The sequence below is a fragment of the Toxotes jaculatrix genome, chromosome 13, assembly GCF_017976425.1.
Source record: "Toxotes jaculatrix isolate fToxJac2 chromosome 13, fToxJac2.pri, whole genome shotgun sequence".
Taxonomy (NCBI): Eukaryota; Metazoa; Chordata; class Actinopteri; family Toxotidae; genus Toxotes; species Toxotes jaculatrix.
The window spans coordinates 389,724-411,222 of NC_054406.1; the positions used below are offsets into that span (position 1 = coordinate 389,724).

Genomic DNA, 21,499 nt, shown 5'->3' on the forward strand with positions numbered 1-21,499 from the left:
TTATCAAACTAACACAAACAAACAAACAAACAGCTATTGAACGATTATCAGTTTGTTTCGACCCAAATGTCCCATGAGAGCGTTTTGTTTATTTTCACTTCGAGGTGTTAAAGTATAAACCCGCTCACCAGCTTCATACATTTACATGAACGCTGGTAATAAAAGATTTAACTGTCAGCTGAGTGGTTTTACTCCACACTGTCCTCCAAGTTTACACGTTCGGGTTCTGGCCTCAGCTTCGGTCTGCTCAGGCCCACTGTCCTGTGAAGACCTCCAGCTCAGTGGCCCCCACACCTTTCCTGTTACAGCTCCTTTGAAATGAGATTATGAAGAATATGATGTTCATGTTTCCTTTAATCTGTGTCAGGAACATGTATGTCAGACTGTGATCAAACTCTGTAGGCCCAGGTTAGAGAAAGGACAGAACAAACATATTCAGGCCAAACTCCTGTTTGACCATTAAACTGCTGCGGATTCCTGAGACACCATATGTTTGTAGTTAGTACAGGGAAAATATAAACTGGTACATTTCCAATAAAGTAATTTAAATTCATTTCCAGTCAGTTTGCAGCAGATCAGCAGAAAACGTGCTGGAAATTATTCAGAAAAGATTTTGACTTTGACTAATACAAAGTTTCATCGCAGCCTGGAGTTTACAGTGTTAACATTAATGACACAGATAAGAAAACACACCGTTTATTTTGTATTTACACAACTAACCTCACATGATTTATCTGTACAGTGAAACATTTGTCTGTTTTCTGTGCAGTTTGTTTTTGGGTGAAACGATTCTCTGTACACGAAGTTCAAACTGTCACTTTAAACAACGTCAGCGTTAAATGTCCAGTCGGAGACGAGTAGGTTGATACCAGAGTGTCCTCTCCTCCATCAGTTGGCGGTGGCAGTGGGGTCGTCCTCCCCCAGCAGCCAGTACGTCCTCATGCGTCCTTTCCCCTTCACCTCGATCTCTCCTCTGAGCTGCAGCTGGAAGCAGCTGGACTCCTGCAGAACCTGACGAGTCGCCTCCGACACATGAATCTTCAGAGCTGCAGAGACACAACACGGATGTCAGATCAGCAGAGATGTGAGAAGCAGAGGGTCGTCTCCTGCCTGAGAGACAGACGGGAGAAGGACGGAGACCTGATGGCATCACACATGCAACATGTCAAACCTCTGACACCTGAGAAGACAAAGAACTGAAGGGACATGTATTTTTCCCTCTTTTTCGTAGCGATCTGTTGTAAGAAATTTATCCATCTTATTTTTATTCTTGGAAATGAACATGTCAGCGTTGCTGCTCTCAGAGGAGGAACCCCGCTGTGGTGTTTCCTGTCTCTGTCTGAATCACATGGTTAAGGCATACACACACACACACACACACACACACACACACACACACACACACACACACACACACACACAGTGTGTGTGTTACCCTCTCCGTTGGACTCCATGCGTGACGCTGTGTTGACTGTGTCTCCAAACAAACAGTACCTGGGCATCTTCAGCCCAACCACCCCTGCACACACTGGACCTGAACACACACACAAAACAAAGCAGTCATTTTACTGTATTTTTAGTGAATCATGTCACACACACACACACACACACACACACACACACAGACCACTGTGTATGCCGATGCGCAGCCGGAGCTGCTGGTTGGGTCGGTGTCGGATCCTGAAGCTCTTGACGGCATCCAGCAGGGCCAGAGACATCCGGGCCACCTCCCGACCGTGGAGTTTACCGTTTCTGACCGGCAGACCCGACACCACCATGTAGGCGTCCCCGATGGTCTCCACCTGAGGACAGAGATCAAAGTCTTCCAACGTGGACTCTGACTCTGAACTTAAGATCTCAGAAAACGTGGATTTCTTGAGGGGTGGGGCTCAGATCAGTACCCACAAAGCAGATCTGCTGTTTTGCTGTTTATGATTTGTTTATTTGTAAATAAGACGCAGACAAACATCGAGTGTGTGGCTGTGATTTTCAGTGACTGCGTGAAGTGTTGAGTGTGGAGGCAGGAGGAGCCACGACGGCACTGACCAAGCTTTTACCTTATACACATCAAAGTTGTCAATGATGGCGTCAAAGCAGGTGTAGAGGTCGTTCAACAAGTTCACAACCTGGAGACGGAAAAATCAACACAAACACAACAACTGAATCTACCACTTAAACCTCCACGTACTGAAAAAGTCTCTCTGTGGTGAACATGTCCCACCACTAGATGGAGCCCTTGTAGTTCCAGGTGTTTGGCACATGTTACCATAGAAACCCTGATGACACGACTCCACTGGGCTGTACTGACCTGCAGCGGCGTGCTCTCAGCAGACAGAGCCGTGAAACCCACGATGTCGCTGAAGTAAATGGTGACGGAGTCGAAAGCTTCGGCCTGAACCGTCTCACCTCGTTTGAGCTGTTCCGCCACTGAACTGGGACACAGACAGAGGGAGTATCTGACGCAGTACGGTTACTGTGCTGGTGTCTGGCACAGCAGAAGGAGTATGAAGTATCTGATGCAGTGTTACTGCAGTATAGTTACTGTGGTAGTATCTGGTAGAGCAGGGCCTCAGCCTTTGCTTTCTCCTCGTGGTACGCCTGCGTTCTTTCCTCCACCAGCTCCTCCAGGTTGTTGGCGTACTGCTCCATCCGAGACAGAAGGTTGTCCAGGATGTTCGAGCCATAACCTCTGAACAGACAGACAGGAGGACAGACAGGTGGACAGACAGGAAGACAGACAGGAGGACAGACAGGTGGACAGACAGGAAGACAGACAGGAGGACAGACAGGAAGACAGACAGGAAGACAGACAGGAGGACAGATGGGTGGAAGGGATGATCAGTGTTAGATTTGCAGCAGAGCTCCTGAAGATAATCACCCCCCAACACACACACACACACACACCTGTGTTGTTTCTTCAGCAGCATCTTAATGGTGCTGAAGTCGGGGCGCTCGCTCGGGTCCTCGCTCCAGCAGCGCTGCATCAGGACTCCAAGCTCCTCGCTGTGACTGTGGAAGCAGAGGGAGGGACGGAGGGAGGGGACACCACCCTGAAGCACCACCTGGACGATCTCTGGGGGGGTCACACAGGGACATCATTTTACATTTTAATTCATGAAGAACTGTCTGTATACAACGAACTGCTTATTTTAAATAAATATTTTCAATAAATATTTTTGTCACTTCCTTTAACAGAAAACTCAGATCCAGATAAACAGGACCTGACTGAAGGAGAACTGTTCAGTGATTGGTCGGTTGTGTGCAGGTGAGAAAGTACGTGGAGTTTGAATTTCTCTTTTTTTCCCTCTGTTGTCACTTTTCATCTGAGCAGCTGAGCTCCACAAGGAGGACGTCTCCAGAGAGACTGAAGACGTGAGGAGTCATCTCCATGTTTAAACCACATCGCTGTAGTGTTGTGACCTCTGACCTTTAGGAGTGAGTGTGTGTGTGTCCAGGTAGAAAACTCCTCTCAGCAGAGCCACTTCCTGCAGGATGATGCCGAAGCTGTAAACGTCTCCTCTCTGAGTCCCACGGGGGAGGGGGCACTCCGACCTCAGCAGCTCTGGAGCTGTCCACAGTTTACCTGGTGGGGAAGTGGAGGGGTGGGGGGGTGAGGGGGGGTTTTACAGGAAAATTCACCTGTCGGTTCATTTCCTCTGAACACATGTTGAACCGTGTTTAATTCCATTTCAGCCACGCCCACACTGATGATGTCACAAAGGTAGAAGTGCTTGTAAGTGATGGTAGTGTTGTGGCAGCAGTTTTGACGTGTGTGTGTGTGTGTTCATGTTTTCATACGTGCGTAGTAAGCGTGTGTGTCCTCATGGCAGCTGGTGGTCCGCAGACTTTCCAGACCGTAGTCGGTGATCTTCAGGACAAAGCGACTGTCCACCACACAGTTAGACGACTTCAGGTTACCATGGGAGACGATGACGCTGTTGTGGAGGAACACCATGCCCTAAACATAAAACACAGATAAATCAATAAACACTGAACTGAATATCAGACACCCTGTCCCAGACCCTGTCCCCTGTTTGACTGACAGATGATCTCTGAGAGAGGACTGCAGCGTTTCATCTGACAGATGATTATTACTGCACAGATTTGGATGCTGTTTGCATATGTTCATACATCAATATTTATACTGTGCCCCCTGGTGGCCACCTGTAAAAGTAAAGTCAGAAGCTGTTCTCTATAAGCTCCGCCCACCATCATTCAGCCCTGCCCTCCGCCTCTGCGACAGTTTGTTACCTCGACGATGTCACTGATGAGAGAGTATCTGAACATCCAGTCCAGAGTGATGCTGTCGCTCTCCATCAGGTCCTGAAAGATAAACACACACACACAGGTTGGTCTGTGTACTTTTGGGAGGACCATCACTGACTTTACGCATTCCCTGGGTCCTCATGAAGATAGCAATGCAAGCACACACTCACCTACAGCTCTGTGTGTGAGTGAGAGTGTGTGAGTGTGTCAGTGTGTGTGTGTGTGTGTACGTTGTACACAGAGCTGCTTCTTTTTTTCAGTCCTATTTTAAGCTGCAGTAAAATTATTTGAATCCACGATAACTGAACACAGCTGCTGCTCTCTGAAGGAGGAAGCAACAAACTCGTTCCAGCCTCCTCTGAAATAACAGTAATTGACTGAAACTCAGCATAATTAAATGACCACAGAAAACACACATCAGTGATGGAAAGTAACTGGAGGTACTGCACTTAAGTGGAATTTTGAGGCACTTGTACTTTACTTGAGTAATGCTAATGTTAGCTGAACAAATTCTGCAGAGAAACACTACTTTTTACTCTACTACATTTACCTGACTGCTGTAGTTGCAGAAGTTCATTTCCAGACACAGCAAAATATATGAGCTTAGAAAATATGATGCATTGTCGTAGATTAAAGCACCAACAGTATATGAAGTAGTTAACATTACCTCCTCCTCAATGACCTACACCAAGAAAATGTTGCTCATACGTCAAAGCATTAGCAATAAAAGTTTATTATAATAAAATAGTATTATAATATAGATATTGATGTAACATTACATGATGTTCGGTTTCACGTATTTTATCTGTATTTTGTCGTATGTGCTATAGTCTACTCTTTGTATGTTCACTGTTTTACATGTCATGTTGTTGGTAAACCAAAGTAAATTTTCCACTCTGGTGTACAGTACAGTTGTTCTCTATAACACTGTACTCAAGCAGCGGAGTATTTTTACATTTATGTAATTTCTCTCTTAGAGCTAATCACTGCCACTAACAGGTTTTACTGTCATTAGATGATCACATTTTGAGTGAAGGTGAGGATCCAGCTGTATCTACTTTCAGTCTGAGGACAGCTGTATGTCCACACTGGGCGGCTGTGATAACGTCTTCCTCCTCTCAGAGCACAAATAATTCAAACCACTGCTGCTCTCTGTTAAACTGACACTGTGAGATCCAGTGGTCATCTGGCTTCAACCCAAGCCCCACGCCGCCCACATCAACCTACAGCAGGCTGACATGCGTTCTCACGTTGCTAGGTTACCATGCCAGAAGGTTGCTAGGTTACAGTGCTGACAGATAAGTATAACTGAGAGGTAGAGAGAACATCTGATGTATGAAAAAATATTAGAGGACTGCAGCAAAGATACATGGAGCTAACAGACAGCTGATAAAGGGGACATACTGATTAATACAGGGAGTACAGCAGGTGCACAGAGGGGTATAAAGGGTTGATGGGGGTACACGCGGGGTTTAAAGTGGGATGTAGCAGGTGGAGAAACCTGTGGTCTAAGTCACTGAGCCCAGTCCCACCACATGCATGCAGCATGCGCTCATGTACACTCCCAACAGCAGGCGAGCTGAGAAGGCTGGTAAAGATGCTGAGAGGGCCGAGTGCACATTCTTACGTATGAAACATCCAATCAGATTTATTTACTTATTAATCGAAGGCGCCGGGACACTGTTCCAGATGGAGGATGGAGAATAAAAAAGGTTGAAAGAGGAGTAGAGAGTGCTGACAAACAACTGTTGACAGGCAGGTACAGAGAGGCTGATGGGAATACAGGGTCCGTGGAGTTGGCTGTGTCGTACCTGTAGACTGCCTCTGGGACAGTACTCTGTGATGATGCACATATTTGGCGAGTCGATGCAGGCGCCAATGAAGCGGGTCAGGTGCTCATTCTGAACATCACGCATCTGCAGGAACACAAGGGCTGCTGGTTCAAATCCCACCAAAACCACCGGCATTCCACATGCAAGGTCAGCACGTACATAAGTAAATACTTTTGCAGGCAGGTCTGTGGGAGGTCAGCAGGTATAAATCCCACCAAGACCATCAACATACAAACAAGGTACTGATGCCTCCAGAAGGAGGTATACAGGTAGGATGGTAGGTCAGTGGGTGGATCTGTTGGTAGGTGCACTGTCTGCTAAAACACCTGGACACCCCTGGAGCCTCTGCCAGAATTCTCTTTATTGATTTTAAAGAACTGCTTTTAGCTTCCTCATCAAAGGAGAGAAGGAAGGCGGAGTCTTTCAGTCGCCTCGGCTTCAGTCGGCACGAGTGCTGTTAACAGAAACTCACAGCCGTTTGTAAACGAAAGCACCTGCTGTGTGACTCCTGTAACTACGAGTCCTCCTGTGTTTTGTAAAACTCTGTATGTCCTGATTGTTTGTGTGATGCATGCACCTAGGACAAGAATTTCCTCCTTTATGGAGACACTCAGCAGTCACACATGTAAATCAGCCATTCAGTTGGTTGGTATGTAGAAAGCTTTCTTACATGTTTCAGTTCAAACAGAACCTTCCTGGTCAGTTCAATACGTTTCTTGTTGATAAACTTGATGGCTGCCAGGTTTCCCTGCAGGAGACAAAATCAACAAGATTACTCATCACACCATCATGTCACGTCACCCCCGTACAACTGCTGCATGTGACATCAGGCGCAGTAAGATGTCAGACCTTGTAGTATCCAGTTTTTGTGTAGATCTGGATGTTTCCCTCCATGGTCATCAGGGAGCCAAAGTTGGATCCTTTCTGTGGAGAAACAAAATGAGCTCATTTTAATGAGTGCGGTCAGTTAGTGGAAACCATTTTAACTGAGTTGTGTGTGAGTTGTTGTCTTTTGTCACCAGAGACATGGTGAGTCGGCTGCAGGCTCTCCTCAGGACTTTATCCAGGTTGCTCATCTGGACATTGTCCCAGGAAACTCTCCACAGCTGAGCTGCCAGCTCGCTCTCCAGCTTCAACTTCCTGTTCAACAGACACGAAGATAGGTGTGTGCGTGTGTGTGTGGTGTGTGTGTGTTGTGTGTGTGTGTGCATGTGTTTGTGTGTGTGTGTATGTGTGTTGAAAAGAAGTGGGGGAGGGGGAAAAGAGAGAAAGGTGAGGGAAAGGATAATCAAGAAAGTGATGGGTGAGTTGAACAGTGAGACAGAAGCAGAGACAGACAGAGAGACAGAGGGGACTGTTCCTGTCCAGACCACGTCCACTAAATGAATAAAAACCTGTCTGCAGACCCCTCACATCCTGGACACATACTGTTTAAACTCCTCCCCTCCGGCAGGTGTTACAGAACACTGTTCGCCAAAACCAGGTGATGCGAGGTCAGTGTCTTTGCCCGGGCTGTTGCTCTGATGAACGTTTGATTTTTTTTCCACTAACTCATTTCCTCATTTCAGCATTTTTTTGCACGACAACCTGCACAGACTTTTCAACGGTCTGAATATATTTATGTATGTAGTTGCACGAACCATTCAGACTGACCCACTGACTATTGTTACTCGTTCTGTTGGTTGTTTCTGAACTGCCGGGGTCCTGTGCACAAACTAGGCCAAAAAAACTGATCCTGATTCTGATCCTGATCCTGATCCTGATTCTGATCCTGATTCTTATCCTGATCCTGATTCTGATTCTGATCCTGAGCCTGAGCCTGAGCCTGATCTTGATCCTGATTCTGATCCTGATTCTGATCCTGAGTCTGATCCTGATCCTGATTCTGATCCTGATTTCTACCATACAAAACTGATCCCACACAAACAGCTGAATCTGCAGCTCAGTTTATTAACATTCATGAGCAGAAAGCACCAAACTAACTAAACACCAGCTCTGTAATGGTTAGGTTTATGGAGCACTAATCGCTCTGTGTATGATTTTAATAAACAATAACCATCAGTACTTTGGTTCATATACGTCAGGACAGGAATGAGAATTTCTCCAACACGACACAGAAGCTCAGGTTCTCTTTGAAGAAAGGTTCCCCTGTTTTGTACCGTAAAGCAGTGCAGCCGATTTCCAGTTAACTGCAGTTTAGTTAGCTGTGTCAACTTGTTGATGATTTAATGACAGACAATGTTACAGAGCAGTTTGAACAAATTTTATCTACACAGAGCAACAGATGCACAAATGGTTATTTCATGATTTTAGCCTCTAAGATGATGATTTTATTTCAGTCTGGTGTCTGCTAAAGTCCTGAGTGTCCAAATGTTTTGAAAATTAGGAACTGGCTTAGAGGTCCAGGACTGGTTTTATAAATCCAGGACTTCTGGTGCAGTGGGTGAGGTTGGGGGCGGGGCTTCATACTGGTCGTTACTGTCAAGTGTCGTAGGAAAAGCGGAATATGCGACTGAAGACAGACAACAAAGTCTGGAGGTAAAGTTTTCACCAGTGATTGTCAGACTCACTGAATTTTTTCCAGCTTGCGTTAAGTAAAATGATGGAAATGAAATAAAAGAAGAATCCAGCTTCAAACTGAGCCAGAGCAGATTTGAACTCGTTATCTTGCTTCGACACACGAGGATTCAAAGACACCTTCATCCAGCTGTTTAACAGAGAGGAGGAAGAGAGAAGAGACGGAGGAATGGAGAGTGGAAAATAAAACAGTCAGAGCCTTTTTATCCCTCTCTTTATCTACACATCCATCCATCCTTCATTTTGGGCCTCGCTGTGATCTCTCTATTATGACAGAGAGAGACAGATTAGAAAGACAAGAAGAGAGGAGAGATGAGGAAAGAGGGATGAAGGAATAAATGACAGAAAAGAGAAAAAATAAAAAGAAGAGAGAGGGAGAGGTGCTGTGAGCGCTCAAACCACCACAAAGTGTGTGTGTGTGCTCTTGTACATCTATCTTTGTGGGGACTATTTCAGTTTTAGACCTTGGGGACATTTGGTCTGGTCCCCACTTCGGGTCAGACCTTCAGAAAACTGTTTTTAAGAGTCCTCACAAGTATAGAAGTACAAACATGCATCAGTGTGTGTCTCACCTGTAGATGAAGACAGTCACTGTAACGATGATGACAAAGACGAAGCACATCACTATGGCAACCATCTGATGCATCGAAACGGTACCTGGACAGGAGAAGGGGAAAGAAGAGGACATTAGAATGGACAGAAACAGTTTGTAAAGTGGGGACAGTTTGTAAAGTGAGGACTCGTTACAGTTTTTGGACATTTTTGAACATGAAGATATTTAAAGAAAGTCCGGACACATTTGGAAAATGAGGACGTTTGATCCTCACTTCCTCGGGGGGATGTGGGAGGGTTCAGACAAACGCGATGATGTGACTGAGGATCGTTACAGTGACAAAGCACCTGTGTCTACAGGTGTGTGTGATCGTACGTGAAAGGCAGGCCGGTTTGTCGTTCTTGAAGCCACACTCCGGGATGTCTGGAGGTGGAGATCCACCTGGCCACTGGAAGCTCCGCCCACTCTGCATGACCAGCTGTTTCGTGCTACTGTTGTACACACTCACCACCTGAAGCGACACACAACAGAAGAACGGTAACACCTGGCCGGAGCCAGCCTGCACCTGTCCAGTAGTTTAACTTCTCAGCTGGCTGAAATGATTCGCAGCTGTACTGCGGTGCACTGTGACATCACTGTGGGCGTGGTTACAGGTGAAACAGAACACACCTGCAACCACATCCAACCACACCTGTGAGTAACGCCCTGTGATCAGAGGAGAACCAGACTCTTTAAGGTTCCTGCAGGTGTGTCACATCACGGTGATGACATCACGAGTCAAGGTGTTTTTACCTGAAACTCTCCGGAGTCCACGTCCATCATGTCCCATAAGGCAAAGTCCATCTGTCTGTCTCCAAACTCGTCCATCTCCACCACACCCATCACTCCTACAGACCGACACATGATAAAGGTTTTTATTTATGTTCAGTTTGTTTTCATTTACTTTTCTTTCACCTGTAAATTATTGTGCTTTTCAATTTTAATTCAACATTTTTCACAGAAAAAAAAATCCTCCAAGAAAAGAACGAGTTTAAGAAAACAAACGCACACACACACACACACACACACACACACACACACACAGTCGGTTCACCTCACATACCAGTGTCTGATACTGTATGTGTGTGTTTTTATATTTATGTGTGTATGTGTATCTGTGTGTGTGTGTGTGTGTGTATCTGTGTGTGTGTGCTGGTTTACACTGGCCGTCAGCAGTTGTTATTGGTCCTAACAAACCTCCATGTGTTTGATTGGACCTTTTCTCTCTGACTCTAACTTCGGTGCTTGTGCTGCTGTAACACCTGAATTTCCTCTGACGATCAATAAAAGCTGATTTGACCTGAGCTGAAAAATGAATCAGCAGATTAATCAATAATAAAAATAATCCTGAGCTGCAGCTGCAGAGTGAATCGGGTTTGATGGGATGAAGCGTCCTTTGCCTCTCTCCTCTTTCCTCACGTCCTCGTCCGTGTGTTTTTCTTTACTTGTCGTTCTCTCCATCACTCACTCTTGTTTACTGCCGTCCATCCATCCGTCCATCCATCCGTCCATCCCCCCCTGACGCACATGCCCAGTGATTAATGACCACTGGCTGTGTTTCAGAGTGTGTGTGCTGTTGGATGAAAGCAGTACAATCTAATATAGAGCCGACACAGCAGCCTGTTTATCGGCTCCATCGCTGCACTCGCTCGTCCCAGTGTCTATTTTCTCTCGTGCTGTCCTCCTCTCTCTTATTTGTCTCTCATTAACCCAACAAAGACCAGAAGCACAGATGTTTGACAGCTGCTGTGGTTCGTGTTTAACCCCGCCCCCAAAAAACATGATGTGTGACACATTTTTGACACGTTAAAGACTCGTACAGCTACAATCTGTGAAGTAAATATCGTTCAGCGGTCGACTGCATCACAGTGTCATCAGCGTTGGAGTGATGTCACCAGTGATGTCATCAAAGGGTCGTGTCTCAATTCACAGTTCAAAATAAATGGAGGAATCTCTCATCCAGAAACTTCCACGCCGCTGAGGCTGAGACAATAAACTGGAGAAACAATCAATAACTTATTGGAAAAGTCACTGATCAGGAGCTGCATCAATCAGAAGATCAATACCAGGTTATAGAGAGAGCAGCTACTGAGCCCTGTTTAGAGCTAACTGAGGTTAAAAGGTGGCTTAGTTTGAGTTTGGCTGGCTTATCATTACACTTTGACCTTTGACCCTGCTCTATGTAAGGATGGTGACATCAGTTTCCCGCAGCAGGAAACAAAACTTTTTCCTTCACAATAAGACGTCTCTGAGGTCACGGGGTGAACAGACACAGCAACGAATCACTGACAGAGCTGATATTTGAATTTTTAGGCTGATCTCTCTCCATAAACGTCAGGTGTTTAATTATAACATCAGCATCAGGGTTACAAAAGGTCAATGACCTCAGCATCCTCAGCTCTGAAGCCAATCCTGTTTTATCTGATACTGAAATAAAATTAAATTTAACAGGGTTTTTATTCTGAAGTTTGTAGTATTTCCTGTTTATTTCCTGTCTGTGGAAAACATCAGATGGAAGCGTCAGCGTGTTTTGTGTCGTGTTGTTGTGAAGTGATTCTCAGCTGTGTCTGATCTCATTAGTCGGTCGCCTCCAGCTGAGCCCGACTGTCAGCGTGTCACTTCCTGTGATGGATGGCCACTTCCTGTATCCATTTGTTTTCCACACCTGGACCCCACATCCCTGCTGAACATGAATCAGAGTCTGCGTCTCCACTCTGTTTGACACCTGTGTCTATGAGGGGACGACCAACAGTAACAGAGCAGGAGGACGTGTCTTGACAGACAGACGGGGTGATTTATGAAGTCCTGATTAAAATGAAGACCATGTCCTGCTGACTGAAAGTGACACCTTCAGTTGGATGAGTCTGTTTCCTGTAACACTGGACTAGGGATTTATCTCCTGTCCTGTTTTGTCCTTAATGTCCTTTCCCGGACTGTTGTCTTTCATGTTTTTTCCTGCATGTCATTGTTATTTTAGGGGGCATTTTGTCTTCATCTGTCTTCTTGTCGTCTTTATTTGGAGACTTGTCCCTCTTGTCCTGTCTGGTATTTGTTGTCCCGGCCTCCCTCTCAGTGTCTCAGTGTTTGCTCAGTTTTACAGCTGCAGTCTGCTCTGTATTTTTCCGTCCACGTCTCGTCTGTTTGTCTTCAAAATGTTTCACAAACTAAAACAACAGAAAAGTTATTTTCTTAAAAGCCACACGACTGATTTCATGTTTAAAACAACATGTGTCTGATGGATGGAGACGTTTTTACGGTCGATAAACCTCAGGTCACTTCAAACTGCTCTGGTGATGAATCACAGTCCGTCTCCGTCCTGATTGTTTTTCTTTCTTTGTCTGGTTTTTCACATGGACGTTTAACCCAAACCTGACTCACCCTCATCAGCTGCTGTTTGACTTTTCAGGTCAGAAATGTTAATGTGACTGCTGGAGCCAAACAAACTGCTGGACCTCAGTTTTTATCTGGTTCATTTTAAAAGGAAAAGGACTCTGATTGGTCCAAAAGCTGCCACAGATAACGTGTGGTCAGGTTCCCTCCAAAAGCGGACACCTGTTCTTGTACCCTAATATAAACCCCGCCTCCCTAACCAAGGGTTGGCTTTGCTGTTCTTTGGAAACGTGACAGGTCGTAACTACACCTGGCTGCAAGAGGCACAGATGCTCCTTCAGCCAGATGTGCATGTAAGCTAAGAGAGGATGAGTGACAGGTGACGTGTCAGATGACAGGTGAGGAGCCCGAACACTCAGCTGCTAATACATTTGCTGTGATCACCCTTGTGTTGAATCTGTCTTTGTGTTTTTCACGTCATGTGGTCATGAAGCTTTTTCCTGAAACTGTTTCTTTGACAGATGAAAGACGACTTCCTGTCTCTTCCTGTTCTGAGCTGAAAACAACGCAGAGCTTCAGCTGCACTGACGAAAGCGTCTCCATATAATTAGGATCTCTGTGCTTTGGGCTCCTGATTTGCTCAGACTGCATGTTTAAAACTCCAGGTCCATTTCCAGAACACGATGAGGGTCTGGTCCTCAGGTCTGGTCCTGTTGTAATGGTCTGAGAGGACGTGGACCTGAGTGAACCCTGGATACTGGGTTCTATGAGACCAGACTGGAGGACAACAGCTGGGGTCAGAGGTGAAGACCTGATTCAACTTGCACAATAAAAAACACAACAAATCATCTGAGACATGAAGTTTGCTGTTTCCAGGGAGAAACCAGCTTCTCTCTCAGCTCCACCAATCAATCACTCATCTATTAACTAATTAACTATGACCGACCAATCAGGAGCCTCCGTGCCCTGTGAGGTCACCATGAGAACGAGAGGCTGGTGTTTCCTTCCTATTGTTTCTCACACACACACACACATTCTCACGGCCGTGAGTGTGTCAGCCGGGAGTTAGTGTGTTAGCATAGCGCTGCAGAGTAAATGTGTACCAGCTGGCTGTGATACTGGGAACACTGGGAATATGAAGACAGGACTTCTGGGACCAAAACCACCAACGAGGATGGGAAAACACAGTGAGCGTCCCGACTGGACGCTCGGTCCCAACATCATCCAAACACTTCCCAAACTCCGCTGACACACGTCTGTGAAGACGCAGACCCAGGACCTGGTTAGCTTAGGTTAGCTTAGCTTAAAGACTGGAAACAGCTAGCCCAGCTCCGTCCAGTAAACCTTCCCTCTGAACAGAATAACTGTGGACACACAGCAGCTGTCTCACTGCAGGACCTCAGAAGTCCTGATGCCCTCAGCTGGTTCTCAGTCGGACTTGTTGTGGTACTCAGTACTTTATCAGCAGCACCGTCACGCTGTGGGTTTCTTGCAGCTGTCACTGAGATATTTATGTTCTTTGCGGTTTTCCGATGAATATTTTTTGATATTTTCTCATGCAGCTCTGCACTGTGATTGGCAGCTGAGCTGACTGTTCCCACCAGAACAGACGCATGAGAAACATCTGTCTGTACAAACATCTGTCCTCACCTGGGAATGTCCTGTTCCACATCCTCCTGGTCACCACGTCCTCTTTAGGCCTCCGAACTTGTCCCAGTCCTGGTCCTGGTTCTCTGTGCTCGCTCAGAGTCTCATTCAGAGCCTGGGAGTAGAGCATCACTCCATCGTGGAAACCTCCAGCTATCAGGTTATACTGCGACAGAGAGACATCGGAGTCGAGCTTTGACTTTCTGATCGATCGGCTCCTGCACGTTAAAGCGTCTGTGGCTCTGAGCCCGTTAGCTCCAGCTGAAGACGTCCGTCTTTAAAAACAGCTCATGAATACAGAGTTTTTAAAACAGAGTTTTAAGTGAGTCTAACAGTGTGAAAGCAACGTGTCTCCGATCTGAACCTTAATGTTACAGAATCACAGTGAGTGTGTTTGGTACCAGAGAGTCTTCGATGGTGAAGTTGAACATTTTCTTCGCGTCGCTCTTCAGAGTTTCAACAAACTGAAGATATTCTGGATTCTGAGGCTCCAGGTAGGTCAGCACCTTCACGCTCTGCCACACACACACACACACACACACACACACACACACACACACACACACACACACACACACACACACACACACACACACAGGCTGTGGCAACATGTTTCTCGTGCTGCTTCACTTCCACGTTCTAAGTCTAACACGAAATGTTCACAAACTCAAATGTTATTTCTGACGCTCTAACAATCTGTTCCCTTTGAATTATGGGTATTCCTGAATAACGGAGCCCGTTTTGTCGTTTATGTAGTCAAATCTCTGAAAACATGTTTTCACCCCAAACTGAGGAATTCACAGAAAGACTCTCACCCTGAAGGCGCGCTGGGCCGCGTGGTCGTCCTGGTCTCCTCTGTACCAGGGTCTGACGGGACCCCGTCCCCGCAGACCCTCAGCAAACAGATCAATGAAGAAGAAGACGTACTCCTCTAACGCCACCCCTTCCTTCCAGAACTGGACCATCAGAGTCCTCAGGATGTCCCAGGAGCAGCACAGGTACACCACTGAAGAAGAAGAAGAAGAACAACCGGTCATTCTAATTCATAAGAGACGAAGAGACAGAGAAAGAAAAATTCTTTGTCCTGTAGGAGGAAAGGAAGAGAGGAAAGAACAGCAAGGAAGGAAATGAGGAGGAGACAGTTTGAATTGAATGAAAATATTATTTTTTGTTTCTGACTTTCCTCCCTCCCTTCTTCTTTTTCTTTATCTGTTCAGTCTTTAAATTTTCTGAAATATTCCAACAGCGTAGACGAATTCTGAAAAGACAGGCAGAGATGTGAGAGACCCTCCCAGTGTCCCTCTCTGAGGTCGACCGTCCCTGACTGATGACCTCACTGCTTGGCTGGTCAGTAACCGTGGTGATTATCACTGTCCCTGCAGGACGCTATGGACCGTGATAATCACCGGTTAAACCTGGGAATCACGATGATGTGTATCATCTGAAAAATGAAGATGAAGTGCAGCCATTTTTTTATATTTGTCTATCAGTCAAATTAAGATTCCAGTCCCAGCGGTCCTCTCTCCCTCCTCTTCCTCCTTTCACCCAGCCCGGCCATCAGCAGGAGGGTCCCCTGTTTCTGGGTGCTGATCTGGGGTCAGACTCTGGGTCTCTGATTGTGGGAGGAGCTGGATAAATAACACTGAAATTAAATCTGGGATGAGAAAAGATTCAAACATCCTGCCCTGCTCTCCCAAAACACTTAGGCATCGCCTCAGCTGAAAGGAGGAATAAATACATAACCCTCCTGAAAAACTGCCCCCCCCCCACCCCCTCAGTCCTTTCCATACACTCCCTGAGGTGTGCTTAATAAAGGGGACAGTCAGTGTTTCACATGAGAAAACAAGAAATCCTGGGATTTTTTCTGCAGCGTCTTTGTGTTTTTAATGAAACCAGAAAAACAGAACATGAATAACTGATACTGTAATTTATACACACACACACACGTACTTATATCTTTGTCAGGACACTCATTAACATAATGCCTAACCCCAAACCTGATTCTAACCTGAACCCTCAGTCAGGAAGTGAGGACCAGGCAAAATGTCCTCACTCTGTAAGGTCTATGCTTCTTTGGTCCTCACAAAGATAGATGTACAAGTACACGCACACACACACCAACTGCTCCTGTCATCCTCTAACTGAGGCCATCTGTTGCCGCCAGCAACGCCTGCTGGTACTGAAGTAATTACCTTAGTGTGTGTGTGTGTGATTTAATCAGCAGTCTCTCTCTCATGTCATGGTCACCATGATATCACTGTATCACCTTATACGCCAACTATACTTGTGGGGTCAGACAGCTTTGTGAAGGAACGAACAAGGAACCATCTTAGAACGCAGAATCCGGTTCTCCTCAACGCATCCATCAAAACGGGGAGAACGTGGAACCTTCTCTAACTTAAAGGGTCGACCTGGGAGTCCAACCTCTCTATGGGAAGATGCAGTAAGATCAGTTCATCAACAACTCAGCTCAACTCACCTGTCTGTACCTGACTGTACCTGTCTGTACCTGTCTGTAAGTGACTGTACCTGTCTGTACCTGTCTGTACCTGTCTGTGCCTGTCTGTACCTGACTGTGCCTGTCTGTACCTGACTGTACCTGACTGTAAGTGACTGTACCTGTCTGTAAGTGACTGTACCTGTCTGTACCTGTCTGTACCTGTCTGTAAGTGACTGTACCTGACTCTACCTGTCTGTAAGTGACTGTACCTGTCTGTAAGTGACTGTACCTGTCTGTACCTGACTGTACCTGACTGTAAGTGACTGTACCTGTCTGTAAGTGACTGTACCTGTCTGTACCTGACTGTACCTGTCTGTACCTGTCTGTAAGTGACTGTACCTGACTCTACCTGTCTGTAAGTGACTGTACCTGTCTGTACCTTTCTGTACCTGGCTGTACCTGTCTGTACCTGACTCTACCTGTCTGTACCTGTCTGTACCCGTCTAGCTGACTGTACTGATGTGTGAACATCTGCAGAGTCCAAAGCTCCACACAGCAGCTCTGATGTTAAACTGCAGAAGAACGACTGGTTTAATAAATAAAAAACCAGAGGTCACACTGTTCTCTACAGGAGGATGACCATAGACTGTGACTGAAAGCTCACTTCACGTTAGCTGCTGAGATGAGCCCTCCGTTCTCACGTGTCTAAAAACAGACATTACTTTAATAAAGTGACAGGTCTGAGTCTGACTCAGAATCTCCACCATCACCACTGGCTGCTGTGAAATGCATTCTGGGATACTTGTCAGATCCTGAAACAGGAGAAGCGAGACCTTTTCAGGTCATCAGAATCTGAATGTGAGCAGTGATTGGCTGCAACTGATGTTTCACAAGATCCAGAAGAGATGAAGGGACTACAGCTCTACGAGTTCTGGATGACGTCTATGAGTGACTCACTTATTTCCAAGATGGCGGCGAGTGTAGATGCAGCGGCTCGGTACTCTCAGCTTTTTGTTTGGTTTTGTGTATGGTGTCAGACTAAATCTGTCTGACGCACTAATACAGTATGGTAGGAACAAGTGCTTGGACATCGGGAGACAGTACGAACGTTATAAGACCAGCCCAGCGGAGTTATGACCGCCAGTACAAGCTACTGGTCACTGAAGAAGAAAGGGAGGGAAGAGGGAGAAAGGAGGGAAGGAAAAACAAAGCAGTGTCAGAGTGAAAGCAGCTGAAACGACTGACCTCTGCCGTTCTCTCGGATCTCCTGGACCACGGACTTGTAGTTAATGTTGTCGGACTCAATGGCATGGTCTTGGATGGCGATGCTGCGGTTGCCGAGCAGAGTGTAGAGTCCCTCCACAGCGAAATAGCAGGGCCTGTCATCGTTGGCATCCTTGTTGTCGGTGAAGACGAGCATGGCGTGCTGCCGCCAGCCAAACGTCTCCTGGATCTTGATGCCAAACTCACCCAGCTTCTTATGGGTGGGGCCTGTGTTGGTGACCGCCGCGTAGTGCTCGAAACCAATGGCACGGGCGCCAGCTGTCACCATGGGAACCTCCCAGTGTGTGGTGAAGCGTGCAACAGGAGAGGAGGAATAGTCGCAGCCAGGGCCAATAAAGGCCCAGGGGTCATGGGACAGCTTCAGGTCGACAGCAACCAGCGGCGCCATGGAGTCCGAGCAGAAGCCGTCGCGGTTCTCTGAGCTGCCATAAACCAGCCTGAGCTTCAGGCCCGGCAGCAACCAGGGGTCCAAGTTCACCCGCCGTACCGCCTGGTGGAGAGCTGGAGCCACGCGAGGCCACGCCCACGCATAGTCTGTGTTAGTCAAAGGCAAGATGGCTGCCAGAGTCACTTCCTGAAGATTCTCTGTGGTGGTGTTGTTAGCAGAGAGAGAAGACTGAAAGAGGAGGAAGAGGGGAACGAGGAACTGGGGACATGGCCACCTGGACAACATGATGACAAGGAGTCCAACACCCTGTCAGACGAGCTGCAGGGAAAAACAGACCACAAACACAACTAAGGATAAAACACAGTGTGTCCTCTGGATAAAACAGTCTGTCCTCTGGATAAAACTGGGGGCAAACCTTTCCTCTGGTTTCACAATCAAACTTTTTCTTTTTTCAGGAGAGTTACAAAAACCTGGATCCCCTTCAGGAGCTGGTGGAATTTCTGGGATCTAGGCCAACATGTTCATGTGGGCTCCAGCAACTGTTGTCCATTAGCTCCATATGGGCCCCATGTGTGTTTGTGGGGCCAGAGAGGGCCACAAATATGGCACTAATGTCCATAATTGTGCTCCAAGTGGGATATTTGCCAATTTAATAATGGTCACATAGTGTAAGATTTCTGTGGAGGATCACGACTGTCTGCATCATGTGGAGTGAGTGAACCAATGAGAAGAGAGTTGAGCTGTAAGCGTAAAGCATCCGTGACGGCCACCTTGGCCGCGCGGGTCTGATGCTCAGACTCTGGGACTTTACATTCTACAGTTCAACACATCGCGTTTCCACAAAAGCAACAAATTTAATTCAGTTAATAAAATTACAATGGAGACCAACACACCTGAGCATCATGTCGAGAAATATAATTATTCAATCGTTAAAAATATCACTAAAGAATTAAATGAACAGAAAAGTTCAGAATATTTGGTTTGAGCTCAAACTATTCAGCCTGTCCCCTGGATAAAACTGTGTCACTACAACATGTGTTCAGGTTAAACTGCAGTCTGTCTCCTGGACACAAAAGCCTGTCATTAAAACATATTATCCTCTGGCTAAAAATCTGTGTGCTCCCACTAAGAGTCCATCTGTCCTCTGACTAAAATTCAGCCTGTCCTGGGGCTAAAGCGTCCTCAGGATAAAACACTGTGCCCTGGTTGAATCGTAAAAACATCTTCATCATTCAGATTGTTTGTGTTTTGTTTATTCTGTTTTTCAGTGGATTTCTCTGATATTTGCTATGGATTTTCATTCCCCGACGTGAAGCTTGCGAGAGTTTTTCACATTCTCTGATTTTTAGAGCTAATATCCGATATTTTTCACCAACAACAACAAAAAAAACTAGTGAGTAAGAAAACAAACAGATTTTGCATTTTCCTTCATTACGTGTTGGATGAAAGGTTCAGATTCCCAAAAAAATCCTGTGTATAAAACACCAACAGGACACACACTCACATACTAACGCAGCAACTGTAACTGTGTGTTACTCTGTGTGTGTGTGTGTGTGAGCCTCAGTCCATCACGACAGTCGATGGCTCACAGAGGCAGTCACTAACTACAGCACAAGAGTGTTACAGGAGCGTGACAACAGGAAGTGTGTCAGAAAGTGAGGACCAGGCGAAATGTCCTCACTTTCCCCACAATGTCCTCACAAAGGTCTACACTATGATGGGTCCTCACAAAGACGGATCGACCTGTACACACACCACAGTTCCACACAGATGGATCCTTCTGATTTCTGCATAGTTAAACTTCCCTTCCTGCTAAATTAATGATCTCCACCATCAGCCAATCACTGATCAATACCCTCCCTCGATCAATACTATATACACTGGCTGTAAAGTGATCAGTTAATTTCCTGGTGACTGACTAATCGATTGACTAACGGATGCACCGACCTGCGCTGATCCTCCACCGGGACTTTTGGATCTGAGCGATCAGGGTCCGATCCGGGCGCTTCCAGGTGGACTCGGTGAATGTTTCGGGTCTTTACCTGCTCAGCTTCAGTCCGTCGCTTCCAGCAGCTTCGGAGGAAAAAAAGAAGAAGAAGCGGGCGGATGTTAACACGGCCACAAACCGAACAGAAGACAAAATAAGGCCGGGATCTGTCCAGGTACACGCCGGAGACTCACCGGGAAGCTCGAGCCAAGCTGCTCCCCGTCTGTCCCGGTAACTGGTCAAAAAGAGAAAGAAAACGGACTCAGACGTCGCGGTAACGATCCAGGTTCACTGCCGGTCCCGCAGCTCCTGCCTGACCGTCCGCACGCCGAGAGGCACCGGTGGGCACGCGCACACGGGCGCGCACAGGGGGTGTAGAGGGCACGAGGGCAGTGCTGATAATGTGGACTATCCGCGTGCGCGGAGTGAATCACAGTGATCAGTGGTTGTGTTATCGATCATGTTTGTTTCATGGTCGCGGTGCGTTTGCGGCGCGTTGTGTTGTTTTCTCCTGAATGTTTTCATTTCATTTCCTCTTCTATTGTTCTGAGTTTTTTTTCTTCCTTCCAATTAGAGCTGCTGACTGTGCGCGTGCGTGTGTGCGCGTGCGATCTTAGGGAAAATCACTGTCGTAAAGTAAAAACGCTTCTGCATTGTTCACGTGTTAATGTTTAATGATGTGACTGTTCATTAAACCTGCAGCCGCGGCGTGCACGCGCGCAGTTATCAAACTGATGAAAGTTTCTCAATGAAGTTCTTAATGTTTCGACTCTGACGTCACACACATATAATAAATACATAATATAAGTCATGACACAAGAATCTGCGTGTGTGTGTATTCATGAAGTTAACACACACACACACACACACACACACGACCCAATGAGTGTATGTGTGTTTTAACAGGATACACCCGGTCAACCAGGAAATCACTTAGTAACACACAAACACAAACTCTCCCTCTTTGTACCTCTTCCTGGAAATGATCACCACCCACCTATATACACACACACACACACGCACACACACACACACACGCATACACACACGCGCGCACACACAGACACACACGCACACACACACTCACCCTCTCTTCCTCCCACACTCTCCTGTTAATGAAAATTCTCTTGATGCCTCTGGTCTGATGGTAAATGTT

General features: G+C 46.4%; 1 protein-coding gene across 2 annotated transcripts; it reads right to left on the minus strand.

Moving 5' to 3' along the window:
* Positions 1-682: 682 nt before the first annotated feature.
* npr1a (natriuretic peptide receptor 1a) lies at positions 683-20,843 on the minus strand. 2 transcript variants are annotated; one of them, XM_041053656.1, is made up of 23 exons: positions 20,538-20,842; positions 20,304-20,429; positions 17,930-18,674; positions 15,060-15,250; positions 14,646-14,759; positions 14,248-14,410; positions 10,021-10,115; positions 9,604-9,739; positions 9,248-9,332; positions 7,118-7,238; positions 6,948-7,022; positions 6,769-6,846; positions 6,078-6,182; positions 4,252-4,323; positions 3,799-3,958; positions 3,428-3,583; positions 2,905-3,073; positions 2,543-2,689; positions 2,309-2,432; positions 2,058-2,126; positions 1,628-1,802; positions 1,436-1,534; positions 683-1,046 (listed from the first exon to the last, which is right to left on the minus strand). In XM_041053656.1, the coding sequence occupies exons 3-23, from the start codon at positions 18,639-18,641 to the stop codon at positions 889-891; spliced, it is 3,204 nt and encodes a 1,067-aa protein (XP_040909590.1). In that variant the 5' UTR covers positions 18,642-18,674; positions 20,304-20,429; positions 20,538-20,842; the 3' UTR covers positions 683-888. The 2 variants fall into 2 exon arrangements, with proteins under 2 accessions (XP_040909590.1, XP_040909591.1); XM_041053657.1 differs by having other exon boundaries at positions 20,399-20,843.
* Between the last annotated feature and the right edge of the window lie 656 nt (positions 20,844-21,499).

What these genes read in the sequence shown, in the direction of transcription:
- npr1a (XM_041053657.1), bottom strand. Translation starts at nt 18,641, where the DNA reads ATGTTGTCCAGGTGGCCATGTCCCCAGTTCCTCGTTCCCCTCTTCCTC. An exon ending in TCACCATCGAAGACTCTCTG is followed by an intron (nt 14,411 to 14,645) that starts GTACCAAACACA and finishes TCTCTGTCGCAG; the next exon opens with TATAACCTGATAGCTGGAGG. An exon ending in CAAACCGGCCTGCCTTTCAC is followed by an intron (nt 9,333 to 9,603) that starts GTACGATCACAC and finishes TCTCCTGTCCAG; the next exon opens with GTACCGTTTCGATGCATCAG.